At 42.9% G+C, this 22,986-nt stretch overlaps 1 protein-coding gene across 1 annotated transcript; it reads left to right on the top strand.

The window, feature by feature from the left end:
* The first annotated feature begins 4,450 nt into the window (after nucleotides 1-4,450).
* FOXB1 (forkhead box B1) lies at nucleotides 4,451-5,428 on the top strand. The gene has a single exon (XM_077126648.1). The coding sequence runs from the start codon at nucleotides 4,451-4,453 to the stop codon at nucleotides 5,426-5,428; it is 978 nt and encodes a 325-aa protein (XP_076982763.1).
* The last annotated feature ends 17,558 nt before the right edge of the window (nucleotides 5,429-22,986 follow it).

Below are 22,986 nucleotides of genomic sequence, written 5' to 3' on the forward strand. Positions count from 1 at the left end.
AAGGAAGTGGACTAGAGAGGAGAAAAAGTGCTGAGAAGAGGGGTGAGGGACAGGCATGAAGTAGGAGAGGGGAAGAAAGGAGGTGGGGAAGGGGTGACTCAGACTGGGGGAGGGAGGAAACTCAAGGCGAGAGAGAGAATCCGAGGGAGAAAGGAGGAGGGGGCAAAGGAGGGCTTAGCCGAAACGCTTCAGGCAGCGCGGAGTTGACTTTCCAAAGTGGGGAAGGCGTGTATTGTTTTTGGCGCCTAGGAAACTTTCAGAAGCTGCCGGGTACTTTCCCTCCACCTCCCGTCGGTGTTTGGTAAATATTAACAAACTAGGGCGCGTTATTTTCTGGAGTGTGGATGGAGGGGCTGGCCGAAGCTCGGGACGGTTTTCTTGGTTCTCTTGGAGCCGTGCCCCCAATCCTCAGCCCCACCCTGCACGCCCGCATGCACCTGCTTGACAACAGAAGGAATCAAAATCAATATTGTATTTGTCACCCCTCTGTCTCCGTTTTACTCCCTCAGCAGCCCGGGTGCCACTGAAGCGAATTGTGGATTTATGGAGGGAAATTAGCATAAATTATTACGAAATCTGTAGCCGTGTGTGGTCCAGCTTGTGGGAAAAGAGGCTATTGCGAACCCTCCAAGCAGAAAGGTGGTCTGTGGTGGGCTCTGCAGAGGCGATGAATGGCTATTGCACGAAAGAGATTTCCATTGGGTTTGCACATGGATATAATTGACTTATGTGTATTTTATACAGTTTTCCCAACAACTCCCTAAGCCTCCGGGTCGGATGTGTGCCCCCCCCCCCCCACAAGCTTCTGTTTGCCTTGGGTTCTGTACAATAGACTCTGATGCACTTTTCAAGATTTCTGGAAAGTGCTCCTTCCCTTCTCCTCTTCATAATACCAGTTTTAAAAAGCTGTAAATAGTATGCAAATCCCCCTTCTCTCCCCTGGGCTTTGTAGATTTCCAGCGGGAACTAAGTTACAATTTTGCAGCAAAGCATTAGCTTTATGTGGAATCTCTCAACATTTCACAACTCCCCGCCCCACCCAAAGCAAACTTGCGCTATTAAGGTTTGATTAGCTTAATTAACCCTGGCCACGGAGAATGTGCCTCCCCCGCCCCGCGCGCCTCATTCCCACCCCAGCCAAACTCCGAAGAGTCTTCAGTGGCGAATTCCTACTTGTATCCTCTCACGTCTGAAACTTGGTAGTGACAACTTTCCCGGGGAGACGGACAAAGATTTATTCCAGTTTGCGTTTTTTTTTTAACCCCAACGTTTCCACTCTTAGAATTTAGTTAATCTTCTGTTTACTCTGAGCAATGATTTCGACAGCCATACAATGGCCCTTTGCACAGCAACAAAATGCCAATTGTTATAAAATAAGAAAACACTTCTCTCCCTTCTCTCCCCCACCCTCAACGCACGTAAACCGGGTAGAAAAGAAGGTCTTCCTGTCACTGATCTTTCACTCTTAAATTCTCCTACATCCCGAATCCAAGCACTCTTAATATTTTATCTATGTCTCTCTCTATTAGTATAAACTGATGTGCATATTAGCTAAGAGGATCCAAAAATTCTTGGGGGGGTGGGCTTCGATGCTGGTACCTCTTCTCCCCTGAAGCGCTCCTGCCCGGTCCACGGAAACCAACCCCTCCGTCGCACCTCCGAGGTCAGCTGTCGTCTGGAGCAGGAAAGCTGTGGCCCAGCGCCTGTCCGTTCTGCGAAATACAAGACCTCCCCACTATTCCTCCATTGTGGGTCCCTCAAATTCCCGGGCTCTTCCCTCCCCCCACCCCTCCCCAGGACAAGGCCGCACCAAGTAACCCCCAAATCGCTGACCTAGTTAGGGCTAAAGCGCGCGCAGCTCCGGCAAGGATTGCTGCCTCCTGCGAAGCTCGGCGGGTCGAGGTTCCACCCAGATCCACCTGATTTATCTGGGGCCGGTTTATCTGCCCTTCTCCAGCTGTGCCCTCAGAGCAGGTCAGTGTCCCTCCCCCCCACCCCCACCCCCACCCCCGCACCCACCTCCTCCTCTTGGTTATTTTTTTTTCCGAATTAAGAAGGTGACATGATTCTTTTCTTTCAAGCACTTCTGTTAATATTGAAAAACGTGCGCTTGCATTTCAAGCGAGGCAGCCCAGACGCGGGAGCCATTTCAATATTAATGAAATTGTTTAATCTCCTAAATTCATCGTGTTTAAGTTACGTTTTGGTGAGTTATTGACCACCTCCGAAACTGTGGTTAATGGGGTTGTATGTGTGGCGTGTGCGCGCTTCAAGATTTTTTTTTTTGATGCTAACCCCGTCAACTTCACGAATAATGTTCTAATGTCACTTAAAGAACACCCCCCCCACACACACACACACGCATACACCTCTTGAAAAAAAAATCTCACATTTCCGGACTTTGAAGAGATTCTGTGTGGGCTGTAGGAATTGAGTTCTTAACAAGGCGGTCAGGTTAGTTTCCTTAAAAAATCATAAAGGTGGGAGAATGTGCGGAAACCAGTGTGAATTTATTCGCAGGCTGCGTTCAGGCAGGCGGGATGGACTCACTATTTATTCCATAGCAATTTGATGATGATGATGATCATGATGATGATGATAATTCATTGAACCCTCGCAAGACAAATCCGAACCAAAGGAGCCTGCCGCCTGCACCAGGGCGGGGTGACCTGAGAAGGGTCCCCGCCCCCCTCTCTTCCCCAAAGGAGGTAAACTCGTCAGTATTTTGCAAGTCTTAGAAGGTACTGCTCCTTTTCGGTACTCCAGCAGCTTTCCCTCTAACCCCTAAATAAGTCCTCCCTATGCAAAAGGAGGGGGGGGGAGGGCAAAGGGGGGGAGAAAGTTCCGGCTATAAAATGCAAACTTCCAGTAAACACCTGCCTCCTAAAGTTTCAAACCAGCTGGGGAAGCTGAAACAGTTCATCTTGTGCTAAAGTGGGTCAAACAAACCCAGGCCTTCCCAAAGTCCGCAGCCCATCTGCCCCAACGGCCCCACCGCCTCCCTCCTGTGTCCGACTGAATTCCTGGAGGACTTTTACAGTGAAGACCTTGACTAGTCGCCCAGATGTTACTGCCCTAATTTTAAAAATTTGGCCAACTCTTTTAGATTCCAAAGAGACTCTTTCGCGGGGCTGTTAAGTTGTTTCTTTTTTTTCCAACCCCATCATTTTTTTAAAGCTACACACCCAACTGCGCACGGCTGAGACAACAATTTAGGAAGATCAAACTTCAGCCTGTCTTTTGGAGGACCGGGGGAGGAGGGGATATATTTTCATTATAATAACACATGCAACGACCCCGAGTAGTGCCAGGCGTAGGAAAATGGTCTGCTTCAGGTGAAAGCGTACCATAAGTTAGCTAACAATACCAACCCAATACAATGCACAGAATACCCCAGCCAAGCAATTTCCATGTCAAACATCATCTGCGCGGCAGCTCGGTCTGTGAAAGTGAGTGGTTGCCTGTCTCCCCGAGCCGCAGCCGCCACCTCCTCATACCTTCACACACGCACCCGGGCCAGCGCGTCCCGCTCCCCGCCGGTGGCCGAGGCTCTTCCCCCTGGCCCAGTCTTGAGCTGGAAGTGTTTCCTATTGGCCAAGGTGTCCATGTAAATAGGTGTGAAAGAAACCAGAGCTGGCCAGGCTCTCCCCTCTCGTTCAGTCCCCTCCCTCTGCAGCCCCCCGCTCCCCCTCCTCTTCCTCCTCCTCCCAAGGCGATTGTCATATGATAGCTAAGAAGTGGCACATTAATGAAGCGCCGCTACAGGGGTCTTTTCTGCTCCTGTCATCGCTTAAAACTATCAGATGATTCGAAGGAGGACATGGAGGCAGCCACTTAGCTCAGAGGAGCGGCGGAACCCACAGCAGCGCCCTCCGCAGTTCCGAGGCCACCGCTGCTGCAGCCCGCGCCGTGACTCCGCAGCCGAGCTCGGCCGCCCTCAGGGCGCACGGCCAGGAGCGCTGGGGACCGGGCGGCGCAGGCAGCTACGGGACTGAGCTGCCGAGCCCAGCCGAGCCGGGACACTCAGCCAGGGCTGTGCTCCGGCGGGCCGCGGCGAGCAGTGGCGCCATCCCGGATGCTGGCGCGCAACTTGGAGCAACTTTAAGGTGAGCAGCTCTCGGTCGTGTCCCTGCCCCCAGCCCCGCTCCGGGTCCGGCTTACTGCCCTGCGACCCTCGCGCCGCTCGCCGGCTTTCTTTCCCAGGCCGTCTGGCCGCCCGGGGCTCTGCTCGCAAAGTTGCTGGCGAAAGCTCGCGGGCGCCGGCCGCCGCAGCACCGCAGCCCCTACTCCCCACCCCCGAAGTGTGTTCCTTGGCCCCGCTGACCTCGCGGTGTCTGTGCGCTTCTGCCATTCCCCATTCCCCTCCCCCCCCCCCGCCCCCACTCCCCTTCAGATCCGAGCAGCCCGCGGGCGCGCGCGGACCCGGAGCAGGAAGAGGGCGAGCGAGAAGATGCCTCGGCCGGGCCGTAACACGTACAGCGACCAGAAACCGCCCTACTCGTACATCTCGCTGACCGCCATGGCCATCCAGAGCTCGCCGGAGAAGATGCTGCCGCTGAGCGAGATCTACAAGTTCATCATGGACCGTTTCCCCTACTACCGGGAGAACACGCAGCGCTGGCAGAACAGTCTGCGCCACAACCTCTCCTTCAACGACTGCTTTATCAAGATCCCGCGGCGGCCCGACCAGCCGGGCAAGGGTAGCTTCTGGGCGCTGCACCCCAGCTGCGGGGACATGTTCGAGAACGGCAGCTTCCTGCGGCGCCGCAAGCGTTTCAAGGTACTCAAGTCGGACCACCTGGCGCCCAGCAAGCCCGCCGACGCGGCGCAGTATCTGCAGCAGCAAGCCAAGCTGCGGCTCAGCGCGCTGGCCGCCTCCGGCACGCACCTGCCGCAGATGCCCGCCGCCGCCTACAACCTGGGCGGCGTGGCACAGCCCTCGGGCTTCAAGCACCCCTTCGCTATCGAGAACATCATCGCGCGCGAGTACAAGATGCCGGGGGGGCTGGCCTTCTCGGCCATGCAGCCCGTGCCGGCCGCCTACCCGCTCCCCAACCAGTTGACTACCATGGGCAGTTCGCTGGGCACCGGCTGGCCTCACGTCTACGGCTCCGCGGGCATGATCGACTCGACCACCCCCATCTCCATGGCGAGTGGTGACTACAGCGCCTACGGCGTGCCGCTGAAGCCGCTGTGCCACGCGGCGGGCCAGACGCTGCCCGCCATCCCCGTGCCCATCAAGCCCACGCCCGCCGCCGTGCCCGCGCTGCCGGCGCTGCCCGCGCCCATCCCCACCTTGCTCTCGAACTCGCCGCCCTCGCTCAGCCCCACGTCCTCGCAAACAGCCACCAGCCAAAGCAGCCCCGCCACCCCCAGCGAGACGCTCACCAGCCCGACCTCCGCCTTGCACTCGGTGGCTGTGCACTGACCCGCAGCGGCCCGCGCCTCCCCTCGTCCCCCTTCCCGCCAGCTCACTCGCCTTCCCCGGCGCCCAGACCAGCCCTGCCAGACCTGGGGCTGCCACCCAGACTTGTCCATTTCACCTTCGGCCAACTCTCTCCCTCATGAGAACTTTGCTTTGGACCTACGAGACAAAACACCAACTTGCAGATGGGCCTGTATTCGCCCTGGCCCCCACGAGAGGGGGAAGGCCGGAGGCCCCTAAGCCAAGCCACGCCATCCCCAGGGCCCCGAGACCCCCTCCCAGTTAAGAGGCGGCTGGGGGTGGGAAATGCTGCCGCCCGCCCTGGCGGACAAAAGCGCTTCTTGTCTCCTACCGGCTGGACTCAGAGTTCCGAGCCGCCGACCCTGCGCAGTTCCGAGACCAGAAACCGCCTCAGAGGTTTCCTCGAACAGATGCCCGCACCGAGGGCTGCAGCCGCACAGCGCAGGGCCGGATCTCTAGTTACGTCTTGGAAATCTGCGAAGAGAGACCACGCGTCTTCCCACCGCGCTCGCCCCCGCCCATCCGGCAGGCTCGCGGCGGACCGCAGCTTCCCTGGGTTGCGGCCCAGCCTTCCGGCCTTCTGAAGATCTTGTTTGGGGTTTTGTTTCCTGCCAGAGGTTCTGGGAGCTGAGAGTCAGGGGAGAGAGGCAAACGCTCGTCCCCAACAAAAGCAAAACAAAACTAGAAGTAACCTTGTATCGTTTACAAAGCGCTCGGTACAATGTAAACAGTTGAACTTGAGTCTGTCTTGTTAGGCGGGCAAGCGGGGCAAAGCCCCCTTGACAAAGTACCTGTTGTAATGTGAATGTTGACTCTTCATTTCTGGCCAGGTTTAGGGGAGGGAAGGGGGAGGGCTGGGAAAGTTAATGGGGATGTTAACTTTCCGATGACTTTAAGATCTTTTAAAGCTATTTATTTTATTGTTTGAAAATATGAAAATAAAACAAGCCCAAACTGAGAAAGCGCCAAGGACAACCCTCTAAGAACTTAAATAAGCTGAGCGGTAAAATGAAGGGGATGTCACCAGCTAGTTCTCCCGTGGACAAGTCTTTCTGTTTGCTACAAGAACTTTTCCAAGAAGCTTAAAGGGCTGAAAAGAGAATGTAAATGCTTGTGAATAGGAATGATTATACACTGTGTAAAATGCACTTTTGTTTGCTATATTCCTTTTAGACTCTTAGATAATTTGCTGGAAAACAATTGTTGTTCTGGTGTGACCTGCTTAAGTTAAAAAAAAAAAGTTGTAGTGTCATCAGAGCTGTAAAATGTTTACCTTTCATTTTTCTCCCTCCCTGTACAGAATTAGCATGGCATTTTAAATATTGATGTTCTTGTTCCCAGCATGCCTGTTTTAAGACAAAGGATTTTAAAAAGGTGTCTACATTAAATTATGACTCTAGTCTAAATAATATTTTCTCATTAAAATATGTAAATTCAAATTCAGTTTTGTGTGTTTATGAAGAAGTTATGCCACAAGCAATGACTTTACAAAAGATGTGTAGTGCTTCCCTAAGCGTTCTTTCTTCCATACATTGCCTGAGTAGTCTGTTTTTTCCCCAATTTATTTTGAAAAGAGTCAACCCTCTTCTTCTCCATTTGTAGTTCAGGCAAGAAATTATTCAGACTGACATGTGAAGACATCTGTGCATGGGGAAAGAGGAAACAAACTATTTCTATTATAGATCAGGTGTACAGGGGTAGTGCTGAAAGAAAAACTTATTGGAAAAAAACATATAGTATTTTACATGTGTTTTATCTATCTTCAAATAAACATTTTATGAAATATAAAGCACTCACATAAATTTGAGGCTTATGTAGAAATCAGGTAGAGGAGATACTTTCGGTGTTCAAAAAGTAAAAACAGATTTGCTTATCTAATGCTTATATAATAATGCATCTTACTAGAAGTGAGTATTCTTTTCCTTGCTCCTTTAAATTAATGCAGTTGTTGGAATTCTCTTTTTCAGAAAAAATTCCTAAAGTTTCACCATATATGTCAAGAAAGCTGTTCACTTTGAATTGAACTTATTTCTTTTCACTCCTTCATGTGGGAAAATAATGCTTGATGCACTTATTTTAAAGAAGTGAAATTACTTTAAATGCTTGACTCTGAAGTATTTGCTCCCTAGATTTTTGCAGAGAATTAAAATTTTCCAAGAATTTATAGCTCAGGGCTAATTGAAAGTTTACTCGAGGGGTCACAATATTTCCAGAGTGAGGTGTGAATTCAACTAATGAAATTACACGACAAAGGGAAACTTAAATGGTGATTAATACTTTACTGTATAAAATGATTCAACATGAGACCCTTGTGCAACACAGAACAACCACACAGAAATCATGATCACTATACTCCATAAGGAGAATCCTTAATGCCTTCACCCTTATATATTTAAAAGGCTGTGTGAAAAAAAAAATTAGGATTAATGCAAAGGGTAATTAATCCTGTTGTGACCATTTTTTATAAAGGAAGGATCCCACACACAGCCCCCCCCCAAAAAAGTAGAAAATAAATGAATCATTGAACTGATTAAAATGCATGAAGCTACTAAAGCTCGTCAGACAGGAGACAACTAAACTCATTCATCAAGCCCAATTCACAATTATATCAACAAGATCAGCAAAAGAAAGCCTGGAAAACTTATACATGCTGGGCTAGGAAACTCTTGAAAGTTTGTTCTCAACGAGAAATCATCTACATTTAAAAAGATGAAATACCTTTTCACCATCTCCTGTAAAATAAAAGTAAGGCCATTTCTGGAATATTTTAATCTCATCAAATTTACTAACACTGAATTCAAACTGGGAGTGAAGGAAGCATGAAGGGCTAACATAGGGCCTCAAACATTTTCTAAATTATCAGCTGAGATAGGTAAACTATTCCACTTGCAATAGGCACTAGGATTTAGAGGTAAGTGATGTGTACATGCACATTTAATGTGGAGGCAAATAAGCTACAGATCCTATTTTCTGATATTTGGCAAAGGAGTGATTTTGATTCAGGATTTGAAAACATTCTTTTCAGTTGGTAAGTTCGTCATGGTGTATTGAAATAACTCGGGCATTGTGAGCCTTCCTTTCACAATCGCAGGCATCTTTCTGCAGACGAAGTTGAATAAGTAAAGTGAAAAATCCATTGATGATATTTTGACCTTGATCAGAAATCTAAAGGCAGCCCAAACACACATGCCTCCATCCCACTCACCACTCCAGCCCCCTTCACCACCAGCTTTGAGATGCCTTTTTTCTGCTGAAGTGCCCCCCCCCCAAATAAGGAAGTTTATAACTATGATACCTCTCTTTGTCATGCTAAATCTCTTCACCTGGCTCAAGTCCAAAGTCAATACACACAGCTTTGAAATAAAACTGGAAGAGAAAACACCATGTAGCCAGAAGGTGTGTGTACAGGGTCTTATCCTGAGAACACAGATAAGTTATATTACTTTTTATGGTGTAAATTTGGGCAGTATTGATCTTCTAACTTTTTTTTTTAGGTTTTTAAATTTGGAACTTGGCTATTTTATTACTTTTTGTTTTAATGTAATTCTGTCTGCAACTGTGTTTTTAAACAGCCCCCTCTGTGATTTGGAGGAAATCCTGACACAATGGATGCATTTCGCGCACTTTCTCAAGGGACAAGCTCCAGAAGTTCTTTCTGTTCCTGCTGCCCGGTTTAGGGGTTTTGAGAAGCCCAATGACTCCCGGGAACGGGACGAGCAAATGACCCTCAGAATGATGATTATCGTAGCAGCGAGTTTTATTCTTTGAAATGGGGGAGAACATTGAATGTGTCCTAGAAGCATGAATCTGGCCAGGTGCTAAAGTGGGGGGAGGCTGGAAAGAAAAGAGGGTGGAAAGTCCAGAGGAGTCAGTAGACAGGTTTTACATTAGCAAGGCTGGGCCTGGGTGGGGAGTGGGGGGGTGGGGGTGGGGGTGGGGGTGGGGGTGGTTTATACCTTTACAAATGAAAACTCCCTGTGTAAAAGGTATTCAAATAAGAAACGGAAAGGATCAGATCTGCTCTCAAATTCTTAATTTAAACGTCAACGATTTTTTTTCTCCTAAAACCACATATGCACAGAGATACCCAAACAAAAACAAAACAAAAACAACCCAACCCACCGGCTGTGAAGCCTCAAAGGGGATGCATTTGTTTTGTTTAAACTAACAACAAATTATCTAATTAATATGTTTCAATTATAGCATGAAAGGCACAGCCCCCGGACCGCCTGCCGTGGGAGCACAATAGCCCCAGAGCCCACTCTAGGAATTTACAATAACTTCACATCTGTTTCTTTATTTTCCACTTTTTGAGTCTAAAACTCCTCTCAAGATCACTTCAAACCACGGCCTGAGTTATGAAATATGTCCCGGTGCTAAAGGGGGGTGAAACTTTGCCCACGATGCTTCATTTGCAGGCAGAAAAGTGAAAGCCCATTGAAGAGCATTAAACAAATATATTAGAATTCTGTCACTTTATGCAATTGAGTAGATCAAATGAAGGGTCTCGGCCACTTCATTCACTCTCATTCACTCGAATAGAAAACGCAAAGAATAGCAACCCGAGACTGGGCCACCGATGTAGATTTAGCTCCTTTTTACTAGGAGACAAAAAGGCTGAATTTTCACAAACACATTGCTGACTCGGGGACTAGGAAACCAGCATTGGAACCCCTTTGGAATTTAAATTCATTTTATCTTCTTCTTCTCTCTTCGGTGATCTGTTTGCACTACAGTGCAAGATGCATCAGGCATCCTTTGGCTTCTGACAAAAAAATGGGGGAGAGGAGGAAAGTGAGAGGTGGGGGCTGCGGCCTCGGGATTCCCAAGGAGCTCTCAGGTCTGAAATAATAGTTTTGGTTTAAATAAATCTTTATCTGCATAAATATCATTATATCACACACACACACCCCAAGTCTCTCTCACCTCCTTGTTTGGCTTGGATTACAAAACCAGTTTGTTCTGAAAGACCACAATTGTATCTCGATCATGATGTTCTTCTTTCAATAATATCTGGTCACTGGTGTCACAACAGATTTGAAAGCGGAGTTGTCAACCTCACCTACTCAAAAGCAATACAATCAACCTCTCTCTCTCTCTCCTTCCTTCACACACACACACACACACACACACACACACACACACACACACACACACACACACACACACAGAAACCCTTTTTCTGCCTGCTACCTATCTGAGCACTGTGAAGGCAGTGCTTACATGTAAAAATCAGGAAATTGGTTAGAATTTCCAAGTCAGAATCCTCTTTTATGTTTTCACTTCATATCTTCGGGGGAAACATGCCACGTTTCTCAGTGGTAACTGAAATAATCTGTGGGGGTACTTCTGTCCTGTGTCTTGGATGCTTGACAGTGTTGTCCCTGTGAACTTTTTGCAGACTTTTATGAGGCAGCATCTTAGAAAGCTAAGTGACTGTTAAAACTGAGAGAGAGAGAGAGTAAGGGAGGGAGGGAGAAGCAAGGGAAAAATAAAGAAGCAGATTTCTCAGCTCTAAAGGTAAGATTGCAGACAGATGAACCAGGTTTTCTCAACCTTGAAATTTAAATAAAACCTGATCTGAATGAGAAGGTATTTGGAGGGGTTTTTAATTGTGTTTTAACATTTTGTCTGGGGCTATTTCCAAGTACATCAGAACCTTTAACACTTTTCATTTTAGCTTCAAGATTTATAGGGCCATATTTTGACATTATTCTTCATATAATTACTGGGATTTGTGTCTGGAGAGGGGGCAAGGGGTTGCAGAGTGGCTCAGACCTTCAGATACAAAAAAGATGTTGAAGAAATAATCGGTTGTTTTATAACCATAAGCTATCAAGCTCAGCGGAACTAATAATAACTAATCTGAAATTACCCATGAAAAATTGTAGTTGGCCAAATAAAACCTTCCTTGGAGGATTGTCCTTCCAGAACACTTGAACAATATTTGGGCAGAGTTCTTTGGCGGTACCCTCCTTTTGCTTGTGTCTGCAAACTGATGCCAAATCAGTTGCAAGCTTTTGAAGGGACAAACTCAGAGCATTAATTAAAGCAGATTAAGCTCTCAGACAAAAAGCATTCTTTAAGTATTTGTTGTTTGGAGACGTGACTCTGATTCATGCTTTGTAGCCTGTGTATTTTATTTATTCAGTTAATTTTTTCCCAAGACTGTTCCCAATTGACCCGGTTTACTAAGATATACAGTACAGAAAGAGTTAGTTTGCAGAAATAATTGTTTCCAAACTCTACTTTTGCTACAGATTTCTCTCCCCTTCTTCCTGAATTACAATGTATTGCTCTAACGATCTCAGCACATAGTTTCATATAGAGAAATTACTCAATAAAGATCTTAATTTTGTGCCACTTAGAGGAAGCTTAGTATTTATTAAGTAGTATCTAGAGTGTTTTGCATTAATTAGAGCAGCTCCTCAGAGAGACATTACAGCCAAGAATGGTTTCACACAACAGGAAATTCCAAGCATCTGAACTCCCCCCTCTAGAATTGCTACCGCAAACTATGGGGCTGCAAATGGCTGGCTCGCGTGGAAATACCAACAAATATTTTGTTTATTCACACATGATAGACTGAAGGTCTATGCATTACAATGAAATTATAATTGAAGAGTTCCACATCACCCCAGGTGCCATGATATTTATGTCAACAACAGAAAAAGCTGAAATAATAGGCTGTCTCATGATTCCTGATGTGACTTTATACAGGAGAAAAACTAATAAATGACTACTCAACCCTCCCAGTTCATTGGGTTAGGTGGACTGAAGCAAATATTTCTGTGATTGTCTGGAAGATGTTAGCAAGCTCTCACCCATGTTCTGTGTTTGGGTGGGTAGGAAAAGGGCAGGGGAGAGTAAGTGAGAACAGGTAAGAAAGAAATTCTCTATCATATTAGTCTCGATCATGTATACACAGTGTTTCCTGCTCTCAACACGAAAGACAATTAATGACTAATGTATCGGAGTTCTGACAATAGCACTTTTGGTTTAGATAAAAATTCTATGCCTTTGTTTGAGGTGTCAGTGAATGAGTGTTGCCTGAGACTAGATTTCTGCTGTAGATGAAGTTTTATAAAATTACAACATGGGAAATCCATTTAAATTGGCTTGCAGATGCTATTGGCTTTATTAAAGGGAGAACCCCTCACATAAAACAAGAAAATGAAAATGATTAGCTTTGACATGGAAATATAAACAACGATTTGATTGATTATATTGCTAATTATTCTTTGCTGTGTAGCCAAACATTATCCAATTCTTAAAATGACAGGTGCTGAATAAATCATATAAAATAATTACTTGGAAGTTCACTGCAATGAAAAATGGCTGAGTTTATGGAAATATTTATGTTGACTTGTAAGTATATGTTTTATTTTATCCTTTTTTTCAGAAATGTAGTTTCTCTGTAAAAATATTATAATAAAATTATAGGAATGTCTTCCCCAATATTTTTCTATGCATACTTTAAAATAAGTAATTTTTCCTTTCTAAGTTTTCCATGGTTATAATCAGTATACATGAATTTTTATATCTTGTTTTTCCCCAGCATTATATCACAAGCATTCTTCCATTGGCTCCATAGTTTTCATAATCATCAACTTTAATGGTAGCATATTATGCCACTAAGTGATTTCCCCTGGTTGGGGGCATTTAGGATATTTTAAAAGTTTTTGTTTGGGGTTTTGTTTTGGTCTATTTGTTTTTGCAAATACAAAGACTGTTGTAGCAAGCATCTTTTATAATATACCAAATTAAACACTGTTTCCAATGATGTAAAATACATTAGCATTGCATATTGAATTCCCCGGCAGTTTCCTACAATTCAATAATGTAATTTAATTTAGGATTTCAGCTTCAGCTCATACATTCCTACTGTAATCTGTCCTGTACCCAGGGACCTGAAGCAAAATCGCCTCAACTTAGAATCATAAAGGCACTGACACTCAGAGTTAGAAAGGTCCTGAGAGATTCCAGGTAAAACAATTACTTTATTTTTCTCACCTGATGGACCTTGCTGATACGATACTCCTTATCAACACCCAAATAATTGAACATCACCAGGTCAGCTTCCCAAAGCAAAACAAAAGTTCAGCCCTATCACAAATACCAGACGGATGCAACTAAAATTCAGAAATCATGAAAATGTTGAGTTTGTGAAGAAGGCTTTTATCTGAGATTTTGGGGTCACCTTACTTTATGGCAATTCACCTAGCATGGGGTATTAGGCAGTCTGTGTAACTCAGAGAAATGATTATCACACAATCCCAGGTCTCAGGAGCAAGGAATCCATTCCCAATATGACAATCTGAACCAATTCTTTCTTTCTTTCTTTTTATTTATTTATTTATTTTACTTAGAATACCATGAGACTGGGCCCCTCTGAAATTCTACAACATAGTGACCTGAATGGATGTACACAAATGCTGTAGTCGGTACAGCATTTTGGATTTTGTAATCCAAAAATCTGTCTTGTTCAAAACTTTGGAATTCCCTTAAAAGTCTGTGTTATATTATTTGCCCGTGAGAGCTGCAAACAATCCTTTAATGGTTGATTTGCTATTAGGAAATATTAAAACCCTTTAAGTACCAAAACTCATGTAAAAAGTAGAACAATGTCATTTCTGTTTGTTTGTTTGCTTTTTAAAAGAATTTTGAGGTATTTAAATTAAATTTCCTGTGTGACACAAGTGATTCTTAAGCTTCTCGAGGAGACAGGAAAAGGTTAGAAGCAAAGGAAACCTCAACCAAGTAAGTATGTGGCCACCTGAATGGATTATTTTGAGGAAAACAAGTTTAATTGGGGTATTATGTATTTTCTCCAAGTCTTAATTTTGTTTTGTTAGCATCACACCCAAAATGTAGTTTGCAAGCTGATATTGGTGACTCAGTCTCTTTAGGAATAATGTAGAAAAATATACTGCAAGAAAAAATAGAAAAAAATTACTGAGAGAATGTAAATTAAAAGAATGAGAGGTGATCTGGAGATCTCAGTAACAGTCAGATGAAGAATTCTCTTGAGAAGACCTCTGTCCCGAGGCAAAGGACATGATCCTCTGCCCTGCAGCCACTGTGAGGAATTTATCAACACTAAGGGGTCTGCTTCAATATCACCATTTTTCAGAAGGGATGGAAAGAGGGAAATGAGCCGTTTCTGAAATCCTTGATACCAATCCCAATCCCTTCCAGACAGACTGCCAAGAGTATAAAGCATCCAAGCCCACAGCAGGTGGGTGGTCTGTGTTGCTTTCACGGCTGCTTGAAGGTTATCAAGACAGGACATGAGTAGGGGGTAAAAGCGAGCAAGAAATGTGGGCTTCTGCTTTGTTCTCCTTATGTAGCATTTCTTATATGGCACTTTCATGTTTGGCTTCCCTACTGTAGGTGCTTGAGGTCTTATTTGTTTTTAGTGAAGTAGTTTAACACTGTGTAAGGCACAACACAAGACACTCATGCTGTGCTTTTTGGCTGGGGGGCATCTGGGCAGCCTGCTGGCTCAGCTCACTTAACAAAGGGAAAGAGGACAGGAGAGGAAAGGAAAAAGGAAGACTAAGAGGAAGAGGAGAAGCTGGATGAAAATCTGATGCTTCTGTTAGCATGGTTCCTTCAAAAGGTCCCCCGTGGTATCTTATCACATGTCTTTTTAGTTCAGTTCAAACCAATTCGATTCAGTCTGATTCAACCCAATTCAAGAAATATTACTAAGCATCATCTGCCACAATGATCACAAACAAGGTCTTCCAAAAAAAAAAAGAAAAAGTTTGGTTAGAAAGCATGGATTTGAGTTCCAGTTTTATCACTTTTTAGCTAAATGGTTCTGGGCAAGTCTCCTTATATCCCTGTGCCTCAAAGCTGCCCATCTCTCAGATGAGGATGATAAAGGGTTCCTTCAACAATCAAGTGAAGACATAGATTAAAAGTGTCATACAAAATTAAGTTACTATCACTGTTTATGTCAGAGAAATAGAAAACTCAGAATAACTACTAGAAGTTCTCCTCACTGGAGAATATGTTTTGCCTAAGAGCAATTTAGATAATTGGTAAACTAAATAGAGAGAAGGTCTATTTTTATGCCATCTTTTTTTAAAAAAATAAAACAGATTTATTGAAATATAATTCACATACCACATATTTCACCCTGTTTTCTTCTTTCCAAATTTTCCATAGTCATAACCTCTATAAATACATTTAATATCCTGTTTTTCTCCAGCATTTTATCATGAGGTATACGATTCAATGGTTTTCAGTATATTATCAGATATGTCCAATCATCATCACAATCACTTTTAGAGTTCTCATCCTCTTAAAACGAAACTTGGTACCCCACTATTTTCCCAACTCCCTAGCCACAAGAACCACTAATCCACCTTCTAATCTATAGTCTGTCTCTACAGATTTCTCTAGCCTGGACACTTCACATCAATGGAATTATATAATTTGTGGTCTTTTATGACTGTGATCTTTCACTTACCATAATGTTTTTTAAGGTTCATCCAGGTTGGAGCATGTATCGGTATTTCATCCTTTTTATTGTCAGATAATATTCCATTGTATAGCTATACATTTCGCTTATCCATTCATCAGTTGCTAGACATTTGGGTTTTTCCACTTTTTTGTTGTTATGAATAGTGCTGCTATAAACATTCATGTACAAGTTTTCATGTGGAGGTATGTTTTCATTTCTCTTTGGTATATTCCTAGGACTGGTATTAACTCTACGGTTAGCCATTTGAGAAACTGGCAGACTATTTTTCTGAATGACTTCACCATTTTACATTCCCACCAGCAGTGTGTAAGAATTCCCATTTCTCCATATCCTCACCAACACTTGTTATTCTATGATTTTTTGTTTCTAACCATCCTAGTGGGTATGAAATGGTATCTTATTAGCCATTCATATATCTTCTTCAGAGAAATAGCTATGCAAGCTTGTATTAGTTTCCCAGCTGCTAAAATAAATACCATACAATGGGCTGACTGAAACAATGGGAATTTATTGGCTCACAGTTTTGAGGCAAGGGGATGTTTATAATCAAGACATCAGCAAGACGATGCTTTGTCCCTGAAGACTGAAGCATTCTGGGGCTGGCTGCTGGCAAACTTTGGTCTTCAGCTTTTCTGTCATCTGATAATGCATGCCAAGATCTTCTCCATACTCCTTTGGATTCTATTGATTTCTGGCTTCCTCCTGTGGCCATTTCTATGTCTGAATTTCATTCCATTTAGAAAGGACTCCGGTAATCCAGATTAAAGCCAACCTGATTCATTTGGGCCACACCTTAACTGAAGTAAAACCTTTAAGAGATTCTGCTTACAATGGGTCCACCAGAATGTAAACTATGACTAAGAACATGTCCAAATGGGGGTACACAATACAATCTACCACAAAGTCCTCTGCCCATTTTGGTTATTTGTCCTTGTTCTAGTTTGCTAGCTGCTAGAATGCAATACACCAGAAACAGAGTGGCTTTTAAAAGGGGGAATTTAATACATTGCTAGTTTACAGTTCTAAGGCTGAGAAAATGTCCCAATTAAAACAAGTCTACAGAAATGTCCAATCTAAGGTATCCAGGGAAAGATACCTTGGTTCAAGAAGGCCGATGAAGTTCAGGGCCTCCCTCAAGTGAAAAGGCACATGGTGGACACAGTCAGGGTTTCTCTCTCAGCTGCAAGGGCACATGGCAAACACAGCGTCATATGCTAGCTTTCTCTCCTGGCTTCCAGTTTCATGGAGGCATTTTCCTTCTTCATCTCCAAAGACTGCTGGCTCGTGAACTCTCTGCTTCATGATGCTGCAGCATTCTTTGCTCTCCTGGAATCTCCTTCATTCTCCAAAATGTTTCCTCCTTTATAGGACTGCAGAAATTTATCAAGACCCACCCAAATGGGTGGAGACATGTCATCACCTAATCCATCTTAACAACCACTCCTGATTAAATCACATCTCCAGGGAGATGATCTGATTACAGATTCAAACATACAGTATTGAATAGGGATTATTCTACCTTTATGAAATGGGATTTAGATTAAAACATGGCTTTTCTAGGGTACATACATCATGTCAAACCAGCACAGCCCTTTTATTGTTAAGTTGTAAGAGTTTTTCTGTATTCTGAATACAAGTCCCTTCTCAGACATGTGATTTGCAATTATTTTATCCCATTCTTTGGCTTTGTTTTTATTTTCTTAATAGTGTCCTTTGAAGCATGAAAGTTTTTAATTTTGATGAAATCTAATTCATCTGTTTTTCTTTTATTGCTTGTGCCTTTGGTGTCATACTTAGAAATCCATCGCCAAATCCAAGGTCATGAAGATTTACCCCTCTATTTTCTTCTAAGGGTTTTATAGTGTTGGCTCTTATATGTAGGTCTTTGATCCATGACCTATTTTTACTACTTGTCCTTCTATCCCCACCCTGATGAGACAGAAGTAATTTAGCCATGGAAGAGGTGGGGTGTGTGCAAGAAAGGTGTTTGCCTCTATTTTTTTTTTAACATTCTCCCACAGATTTTGAGATATGATGCTGAAATAGTTATTAAAATTACTGAAAGACGTGAGAGGAAACACTGTGATAGACAAGGCACATAGCGATTGTGACAAAAAAAACGGGGGAAGTTTTAGTCTTTTCTCCCCCACCAATCAATGGCACAGTGCCCAGCGGCACTCGACGCTGACCCTGTCACTTCCCATGAAGGTATCTGGCTACTTTCTTGCCGTATTTTTAAAAACATTTTTTAATTGTGAGATGTAACATATACAAAAAGGAGTAAATTTTCAAGTACATTGAAATGTGTAGTTATAGAACAGATGTCGGAATTTGGTATGGGTTACAGTTCCACAATTTAAAATTTTTCCTTCTAGCTGCTTCAAGACACTGGAGATCGAAAGTAATATCAATAGAATGATTCAGCACTCATCCTCATTTGTTAAATCCTATCTTCTCTGCTATAACTTCACCTTCTCCTTTGATCCGGTTCCCAATCTTTAGAAATATTTGTGCTATGCCCATTCTAACTTTTTCATGTTGCAAGGGCTGGCCATAATAAAGGATAAGAGGATGGAACTAGTTGATGTTCTTGGAGAGGCTGGATTAGGAATTCATCTGAAGGTTGTAGGTTTCTGGAAATTCATCTTAGTGGGTGAGACGTTTGTAGAATCTCAGATAAAGACCTAGTTGTTCTTTAGGATTGACAGGAATGGTTTTGGTTGGGGCAAACTCCCGTAATTAGCAATATCTACCTGAAGCCAACAGAAGAGTAGCCTTTAGATTCTATTTGAACTGTCTTAGTCCTGATACATTGTTATATTACATTTCTTTTCTCCCTTTTGGTCAGGAAGTTTTGCCATTTTTAAAAAATTTAATAAATGCCTGCATAGCATGTACCATGTGCCAGGCACTGTTCTAAATTCCTTATAAATATAAACTCATTAAATCACATAAGAACTTTATGAAAATAGGTACCTTTTAAAACACCCATTTTACAGATTGGGATATTGGGGCACAGAGCACGTAACTAACTTCTCAAGGTTATGCAGCTAGTAAATGGTGCCGGATGTCCTCTCAATAAAAGCTGATTTAATATAACAATACTTTTGCTATTGAAGGCAGCAGCTCCCATGATTTCCCATACTCAAGAACTCATTAAGGTCTGATGAGAGAGAAAGAGGGTTACCCCTGCTGGCTTCGAGGAGGCGGTTTTTTTTAAAAAAAACTGTCAATCGAATCACTCTTTTGTTTCTTCTCTCAACCTCCCAACTTTGCTATGAGTTATGATTCACTAAATTTGCATTTTCTTCCTAATTTATCTTCAATTTAATTTTTGCAGGAAACAGTAGCAATAAAACAACAAAATGCTTTCATTAGAACCAAAAATACCCCCTCCATGCTAGCTTACAGCTATTTTTGACCTTCGATTTCAGTCAGATATAATGCAAAAATGTCACAGTGAAGTTCCACGCTCCCTTCGATTCCCAAAAGGCTGATGGTATATTTAACCAAACCGGGTCCATGCATGGTTAACTGGGGTCTTCCAGGAGGGAGGACAGCCAGCATGAAATCTAAGCATGGCTGTGTTCTTGTAGTTATAAAAAAATCACCAACATGTGTGGCTTTTTTCTTCCCCGGTGCAGAGAAAATGGCTTTGGGAAGAAAATGTTGGGTTAGGATAAGGACCTGCTAAGCATGAAACAGCTCGAGTAGAAATGCAGACTAATCTTGAAGATGTCCAGACATAACATGAAATCATTCCCATGTTTCTTCAAGAAGTATAAAACTTTTCCGTTAATTAATAAAAAAAAAAAAAGAAGTATAAAACTAAAGGTTAAAGTGTTAATTTTAGGAATGTTTGACTATCATTTGTATCAAAAGTAGAGTGAAAGGGGCAAAAACAACAAAAACAATGACTAAACTTATAGGGCCTGTATACAAAATAGGGTGAGCTTTTTTGTGAAGATACAAATGATTGGTCTGGAAAATGCCGTTTTCATTGCCTCTTCTTAAATCTCATGGGTTTTAGGGGCTTTTAATAAATGTGTTCAAAGCTTTTCACAGAGCTTGGATCAGAAATCAAAAGCTAGTCACCACTCTCAATATGTCCTTTTTTTAAATTTCCTTACTCGCTGTTTGCGGGATCATCTCATATTCTTTTTATAGGCTGTGTAGCTGACAAAGTTCTATCAAACACACCAGTGGTTTAATCCAACATGTAACATACTACATAGTTAGCTTATGGAAAGCCCTATCTTCTCCTGGATATAACATTCTCTAGGAATTAGATGATTAAGATATTCTGTAATAAGGCAGTACATAAACCAACAAATAAACTGAGGAACTTCATTACTTGTTATGCCAAGTAAGTATATCCAAAGTAGAATGGAAATTAGCTAGCTCGCTTTCCCACAGCCATTCTCACCTTCCCTAAACCTCCAATTTTAATTTGGACATGTTTGAGGTTTTGGAAAAGCTGCTCCAGCCAATTAACCAAACTAGGCCAATCAGGGTGTTCTAATGCCCAGGCATAGTGATTGGTTAGCAATGGGCATGTGACCTTGTTGGTCCCACTGGAGTGGTTCTCAGAAATTTTGATGGGAATTCTGTAACGAGGAGTCACTCTTCTCTGCTGGACCTGAATGAGAAAGCGTATAGCCCTGACAGTGACTGGCTGCCCTCTTAGGAACTCCAGGGAAACCACCTTAAGATGAAGCTGACCCTGCAGAAGGAAGAGACAGCTTCTTGGACATTATTGAGTCATTCTATGGAATGACTGGTCCTGCTTTGGAACTGTGAAGTGTCAAGAACTAACGAGCTCCCTTTACTATTGAAGTAAATTTAAATCAAGTTTTCATTTTCCTTTGTTTTGTGTTTGTCCATTCCTTCAAAAAAAAAAAAAAAACATTATATATGGACGGTGTGATGGTGGCTCAGTGGCAGAATTCTTGCCTGCCATGCCAGAGACCCGGGTTCGATTCCTGGAGCCTGCCCAGACAAAAACAAAACATCATATATACTTAATCTGGTCAGATAGTGTGGCCCTCTCTGGAAAATAATCTATGTCTTAAAGAGCTCACTGGCTGGGGGAGAGGAATAGAGTGAGCACCGAACAGTGGCAAGACAGTACATGGAGTGATAAAGTAATGAGCTATAAATAATATCCATCAGAATAACTGATATCCTAGATTTTTTTAAATTATCTCCAATAGTGACTTCACTGTTCCAGAAAAGACTTTATCCCTGGTCTAGGTCACTTTTTTTTTTCTTTTTTACATGGGCAGGCACCAGGAATCGAACCCAGGTCTCTGACATGGCAGGCGAGACCTCTGCCTGCTGAACCATCATGGCCTGCCCCTAGGTCACATTTTGTAACTATTTCCTCAGATGATTCTCAAAATATTATCATAAATTTACAATAAGTTAATCACAGGATATCTATCCAACAAAAGATTCTTTCCTTAAGATTGCAGTGGTCTCCCCTGAATGACAACTCACCAACAGTACATTTTGCAGATTTTGAGACAAGTCCAAAATTATCTCTCTCTTAGCACACAGGACATTCCAGGGTATCTAGAGATTTCTTTACAGCCATGTTATTCTTAAAAATACTTCCAAGTGTTTTTCCCTTCATGCATTTTTTTCTTTTAATAGACCATCTGTGCATTAGTAGGTTGACTTCCAGGAAACTTTCAGCTCTGTTACTTCAAGAAAGTCCTTGAACTCAATTCTTCCAATAGCCCCTTGGATGCATGGGATTTCAGAAGCTCTTGTGGCTGGGCTGACTTAGACTTCAACCTGCAAAGCACTCAAATGTCTGAGGCGGGGTGGAGGGGAGTTGTCAGCTCAGTTGCAGACCAGAAATCCAGGAGGCAAAGGAAGATAGAGTAATATATTTTAGTAATCATAATGGCAAAGGTTGTGTGGCTTAGTGAAAGGAGCTTAGAGTCAGACAGATCTCAGTTCACTTACTGATTGTATCATTGGCCCAATTCCCAAGTACTTTTGATCCTCAGTTTCTTCACCTGCAAAATGGGGGTAAGAATTCCCTCTTTGCTGAGATATACATGGTAAATGAGCTAATGTATGTATGGTGCTTGGCCTGTGGTTGGTGCTTGACAAATGACTGCCATATTCATTTATAATACATACCCACTATCCTATCTTCAGTTATTATTTTGAAAAATTTGAAAACATGTTACATGCTATTTTTCTCAGTTTATTTCTGCAGCAACCCTAGGTTATCCGATTGGTATACTTATGCTGTGTTTGGGAAAAATATTAAAATATAACTTTATGCCAAGATGTAGCTCCTAATGTCAAGGAGCTCATAAGCTGGGGCATGGAAAAAGTTAAACAACAGCAGAGGAAAAGTTTAAAAACAAAATCCAGGATGAATTACCAAGTGTATTAAACAAAGCGTTATGTAACCAAGAAGAAAGAGGAGTTACAAGTCAAAATACTTCAGGCAATTTTAGTTTTCAACACAATTTGGAACTTGCAGAAATCTTCCATTTTTTAAAGGTAAAGAAAGAGCTATTTGGATTTACTGACATCATGTTCCCTAATGATTGGTTTTTCTGATTCAAAGATCTATCAGCTCTCTGATGTTATGACTTAGGGATGCAAAATCAAGGCGAAAATGCTCCACACAAAACAAACCTCAGATGTCCTAGAACAACCCTTCTTTTCCAAATTTGGCTCTTATTTTCAATTCCAAAAACAACACACAAGGCCTTAGAAGGTACAAACTACCTCATGTTTATGCATGCAGCCTTGGAGAAGCTAGGATTTCAGTTGCCTTTGATTATGAATTGGCTGAAGAAAACATCTACTCAAAGGTACTAACTGAAGAACCAGTTCTCCCTGCCCCCACCTCACCTCAACCCTAAAGAAACCTCCATCCTGCATCAATTTACAACGGAGCACTTGACACGACTTTATTGGTATATCTTTCTTATGCATTTGACCAATCAAAATGATAATTTAGACAAACTGTGGATGGCAGAGTGCATTATCCAGCAATATCTCATTATTATGCAAA

Source organism: Tamandua tetradactyla, chromosome 14, assembly GCF_023851605.1.
Source record: "Tamandua tetradactyla isolate mTamTet1 chromosome 14, mTamTet1.pri, whole genome shotgun sequence".
Taxonomy (NCBI): Eukaryota; Metazoa; Chordata; class Mammalia; order Pilosa; family Myrmecophagidae; genus Tamandua; species Tamandua tetradactyla.